The sequence below is a fragment of the Cetorhinus maximus genome, chromosome 16 (genome assembly GCF_964194155.1).
Source record: "Cetorhinus maximus chromosome 16, sCetMax3.hap1.1, whole genome shotgun sequence".
NCBI lineage: Eukaryota > Metazoa > Chordata > Chondrichthyes > Lamniformes > Cetorhinidae > Cetorhinus > Cetorhinus maximus.
In genome coordinates, this window is record NC_135894.1 from 31,676,246 (window position 1) to 31,682,245 (window position 6,000).

The 6,000-nt window shown below is 42.7% G+C and overlaps 1 protein-coding gene across 1 annotated transcript in view; it reads right to left on the reverse strand.

Moving 5' to 3' along the window:
* dgkh (diacylglycerol kinase, eta) overlaps positions 1-5,695 on the reverse strand; it is a 675,016-nt gene extending 669,321 nt beyond the window's left edge. Inside the window, 1 exon segment of the mRNA XM_078559610.1 lies at positions 5,108-5,695. Within this exon segment, the coding sequence (XP_078415736.1) occupies positions 5,108-5,371 (264 nt within the window). The 5' untranslated portion in view covers positions 5,372-5,695.
* Positions 5,696-6,000: the final 305 nt, after the last annotated feature.

Genomic DNA, 6,000 nt, shown 5'->3' on the forward strand with positions numbered 1-6,000 from the left:
AATTCCAAAGATTCACAATCCTTTGAGGGAGGAAATTTCTCCTCATCTGTTCTGAATGATCGACCCCTTATCCTGAGATTGTGCCCCGGTTTGCTAGATTCCCCAGCCAGGGGAAACAGTCTACCCTGTCAAGCCCCTGCAGAATTTTTGTGTCTTTCAATGAGATAATCTCATTTTTCTAAACTCCAGTGAATATAAACTCAGTTTACTCAGACTCTCATTCTAGGACAATCCTCTCATCCTATGGTTCAATCTAGTGAGCCTCTGCTGTATCACGTACAATATAAGCATATCCTTCCTTAAATATGGAGACCAAAATTGCACATGGTATTCCAGATGTGGTCTCACCAAAGCCCTGTGCAATTGTCGCAAGACTTCCTCATTCTTGTAATCCAATCTTATTCCAATAAAGGCCAACATGCCATTTGCCTTCCTAATTGCTTGCTGTACCTGCCTTGTACGAGCGCAGACTCTGAACATCAACAATTACAAGTTTCACAAGTTTTATAAAATACTCTGTCTTTTTATTCTTACAACCAAAGTGAACACCTCCACATTCACCTTCATCTGCCACTTTATTGCACATTCATTTACCCTGGCTAAATCTCTTTGCAGACTCTTCGTGTCCTCCTCACAGCTTACATTCCCATCTAGCTTTGAATCATCAACAAACTGAGATACATTTCTCTGTCTTATTGTCTAAGTCATTAATATAGCTTGTAAGTTGTTGTGGCCCCCAGCACTGATCCTGTGCCTCTCACCATAAATTCGTCAAATTTAGCAACACTGGAAACCACTGAAATCATTCAAAATATCTTTCAAAATCTTGTGATCATCTTGTTTATTCAGTAACTTGAGGGTATAATATAACAATAAGTTACATTTCTATGGCCCGTTTAACACAATAAAATCACTGAATCTTTACAGTGCAGAAGGCAGCCATTCAGCCCATCGAGTCTGCACTAACTCTCGAAAGAGCATTCTAGCTAGTTCCACTCCCCTGCCTTATCCCAGTAACCTTGCATATTTCTTGTCCCAAGGTGCTTTGCCAGAGCATTTTATAACAAAATATGACACCAAACCACGTAAGGAGATATTTGGTCAGATGATCAAAAGCTTGATTAAATGTAGGTTTTAAGGAGTCTCTTAAAGAAGGGAGTGAGAGGGAATTCCAGAGCTTGAGGCCTATGCACAGCCATCAAAGGTGCAGAAATTATAAACAGGGATGCATAAGAGGCCAGAATTAGAATCATGCAAATATCTCAGAGAGTGGGGTTGGAAGAGATTACAGAGATGGAGAGGAGTGAGGCTGTGGAGATATTTTTAAACAAGGATGAGAATTTTAAAATCAAGACGTTGCTTGATTGGGAGCCAATATAGGTAGGTCAATGAGCATAGAGGAAATAGGTGGATAGGATTTGGTACGAGTTAAGGTGCAGACAGCAAAGTTTTGGATGGTCTGAAGTTTACAGAGGGTAAAATATAGAAGACCAGCCACAAGTGCATTGGAATAGTCAAGTCTAGAAGTAACAAAGGCATGAATGAAAGTTTCATTCATAAAGCCAGGCAATGTTACAGATCTTAATGTATTAATCTTAATGTGGTCTTGAATGTATGATCCTGGGATCAAATATGGCACCAACCCTGCAAACAGACTGCGAACGACTGTCTCAGATGGTTACCAGGGAGAGAGGTGGAAATCAATAGCCACAGAACAGAGTGGTAACCGAAAACATTGGCTTCAATCTTCCCAATATTTAATTGGAGAAAATTTTTGCTCATCCAGTGCTGGATGTTGGATAAGCAGTCTGATAATTTAGCAACAGTGGAGGAATCAAGAGAGGTGGTGGTAGTGAGATAGAGCTGGGTGTAGTCAGTGTACATATGATAACTAATGCTGTATGAAATTGATGTCGCCAAGGGGCAACATGTAGATGAGAAATAGGAGGGGGCTCGGGATAGAACCTTGGGGGACTTCAGAAATCATAATGATATGGAAACGAGACGAGAACAGCATTATAATTGATACTATGGTTCAGATTAGAAAGATTAGAATGGAACCAGGTGAGAGCAGAGGCGCTGGAAGAGGGTGATGTGGTCAACCATGTGAAAGGCTGCAGGCAGGTCAAGAAGGATGAGGAGGGAAAGTTCACCTTTGTCACAGTCACATCAGATGTCATTTGCAACTTTGATAAGAGCTGGTTTGGTGCTGTGACGGGGTGGAAACCAGATTGGTGGGATTCAACAAACATGGAGTTCTGGGAAAGATAGGAATGGATTTGGGAGGTGACAACACATTCAAGAACTTAGGAAAGGGAGTTTGGAGTTGAGGTGGTAGTTGGAAGAAAAGTTAAGGGTTTCTTTTGAGGAGGACCGTGATGACAACAAATTTAAAGGAGAGATAGGCAACAGCTGAGGAGAAAGAATCATTAACAATATTGGCTAACATGGGGACCAAGAGGGAAAACTGGGTGGACAGCAGTTTAGTGAGAACAGAGTCCAGAGAGCAACAAGTGGATCTCAGGGATCAGGTGAGCTGGGAGAGAACATGAGGGGAAATGGGCGAGAGGTTAGGGAAAGATGCAAGTAAACCAAAACTGACATAGGTAAAAAAAATGAACATAGTTTAGAAGCAAATCAAAAAGAGTTTCCCTTTTTTTGTATTTGAAGTCTCTCCAATCAGGTTTCCATCTCAAGGCCTGCCACTCAGCTTTCATTCAGATATCAGCTGCAATGACTGGCCTTACCAGACTGGAAACTACAACTGTAAGAACCTTTTATGTCACTGTGATTATAACTCTCAGAATGTCACTTAAAACTGCCCCCACTTCTGATTCTAATTAAAACATCACATTGGGCAATGATGAACCACATTCAAGCCTTTGTTTTTGATTCACATCTAGAGCAGGCCATTCAGATAACATGCCAGGGCTTGCTGTTTCACAGAACAAACTGACATTTTACTTCAAAGGTAGATCATGACTTTTCAAGTGTAGTCAAATGCAGCAACCAATCGTACAAGGCAAGATCTCACAAAGAGAGAATGAGTTGAATACCCTTGGTGGTATTTATTGAAGGAGAAAGTACCTACTCTTTCAAATGCTCCACTGAACAGACAGACAGGGCCTTGATTTAACGACACATTTGAAAGGCAGCCCCTTCATCAATATAGCCCTTTCTTAATGCTACACTGAAGTGTCAACTCAAATTCTGGAGACAGCCTTCAGATTAAACACTCTCTGACTGGCAATGGTAAAGTTCTGACATCACTTCAACCCAAAACATCGTGATTATGACAATGGACAAACTCACAAAGGCAACTATGAACATTTTTCTGAACTGTATCAGATATAGCTTTGTGACTTTAAAGCCTGCCTTTTTGACCAAGTGTACTTGGTCATCCCGCCTTCTTTGGTTCAGTGTAGATTTGGATCTGTTATGCCTCTGAAGCACTGGGGACATTTTCCCATGTTAAAGGCACTATATAACTGCAAGTTTTGTTGACAAGAAACAGCCTCAGTCTGACAAACTTAATGCTCCAGGAAAACTTGCACCTGCCTCTGGTCCCAGGCTATTCTACATCCGGATAAGAAGAAATTAACCCCCACTCCATCCCTACTTCAATTTGTGCTCCAGCCCCCACTTTATAAACAACTACTCCACTCACGTCTCTATTGTGCATTCCCAATCCTATTCTCCACACCTCAGAACACACCAGGACTCCCTCTCAGCAATACCAGAGAATTTCTATTAATAAAAATAAAATACTGTTGGTTCCTGAGCTAATATTCTGTCCTTTTTTGAAATAATTCAAAAGAAAGCAAAATCCTAGACAAATTAGAGTTTTGAGCCAGTCCTAAGAAAGAAGGCCTGTGAAATGTAACTGGCTAAAGCAGGTTCAACACTTATATGCTTACATGCCACATTGCAGTCACTGGTTTGAATAATACTCAAAGAAACTGACAAGCCTATTTGGAAAGGAAGAATTATTCTTCATTTCCATCACAAGAATGCCACGTGCAAGTAATGCAATAATGTATTGTGAAGCTATTTACATTATGTTTGTAAACAAGTGAAAAACTATGCCAAAATGATAGCCCTAAAAATGTCATTTAACTAAATGTCACAAACTAAATCATAAGATTTAATATGAAGATATCATTTGTCTATGCACCCTGGCTGTAAACCATTTCATTATATGACCATATTTATAAAGGGAACTTTGCATTACCTTGTCTTGCTTATTATAACCTACACTCATGCCCCCACTACCCCCAGTGGAAGCATTGCAGTACCACCACCGTTGGGAGGGTGCAATCACATTGTGACAAGTTTACATCATTCCATTATCAATGTTGACAGATGAATCAGTAATGGAAATAGAGAATAAGGACAGTAATTATTAAACACAGGGACTGAATTATATCTGTGTGTTGGTCAAATTATTTCTCAGCATCTAACCCCACTTCACATGTAGGCTACTTTTGACCAGGGTGGAAGATTGACAAAAATGGGAGATTGACTTAAGTATACACTGACTTGCGCAGTACAAAACTTCTGACATATTTGGCATTCACAACTAAAATACAATCAATGTATTTTATACAGCAAACACACACACATGTGGTACAGGCAACACCCTGAAAGCAATTTCCCCCAATTTCAGAACTTATTCTCAAAATTTCCAACGGCACTGAACTTGCAACCTGGACCTTTCTTTGGTGGCACCCAACTTCATCCAAATACCAGCACATATCAAACAAAAGAAGAGAGGGGATGCCACCATTGCCCAACCAGCCAGGAATTGCTGGCTGAACTGGAGTGTGTGCTTGGAGCATCTTCAGATTGCCAACTTTCTTTAAAATGGTGATGTGCAAGGTGAGAACCTCCCCTCTTTTTGATGGATTGTCAGGGTAAGGTATATTTTCCTGGAAGTTAGCTGACTGGCTGCCAATGGCCCAGCAGCTGGACCCTGCCTCTGGCCTGACTCCCGCTGCCATGGGGACGGCCGGCTTCCATCGGGCCGCTCCCTAGCAACCGAGCCTAGCAACGGGCAGCCGAGCTGCGGCCTGGCCCCTCAGCGCCACCGCCACAGCCTGAACCTTACCTTGCTCCTGATCTGCCCGGAGGTGGACACTTTCCTGATGAGTTTCTGCGGCCCTTCGTGCTCCCCGTCGCTGTCTGAGGACTCGTCCCCAGCGGCTCCGGCCGCCTGCTGCTGTGGAGTCCCGGGCCCCAGCCCCGCCATCGCCCCGGCCGCCGCCGCCTTCTCCGATTCCTGAAAGCAGAGGAAAGACTTGGCATGAGGTTGAGCCGCTTTCCTGTCAGCCCCAGCCCAGCGCGGAGCAGCGCCTCCGGGCTTCGCCGCCATGTTCCTGCCGGACTCTGGGCAAGGGTGAGAGAGAAAGTTCAGAGAAAGAGAGAGACAGAGATAAATAGAGAGAGGTAGAGAGTAAGAAAGAGAGAGAGAGAGAGAGTAAGCAACAGAGAGATGAATAGAGAGAGAACGAAAAAGAGATAAATGGAAAGAAAGAGGGAACCAGAAAGATAAATAGAGAAACAGAGAGAAAGGACAGAGAAAGGGATGAATAGAGTGAAAGAAACAGAAAGAGATAGAGAGAAAGAAACAGGAAGATATAAGGGGGAGAATGAAACAGAGGGAGATAAACAGAGAGAATAAAACAGAGGGGGAAAATAGAGAGAGAACAAAACAGAGAGAGGGAGATAAATAGAGAGAACGAAACAGAGAGGGAGATGAATAGGGAGAGATCGAAAAAGAGAAAATGAAACCAGAGAGATCGAAAGAGAGAGAATGAAACCAGAGAGATCGAAACAGAGAGGTAGAGAGAGAGAGAATGAAACAGAGAGAGGTAGAGAGAGAATGAAACAGAGAGAGGCAGAGAGAATGAAACAGAGGTAGAGAGCGAAACAGAGAGAGGTAGAGAGAGAGATCGAAACAGAAAGGCAGAGAGAGAGAGCGAAACAGAGCGCGAGAGAGGG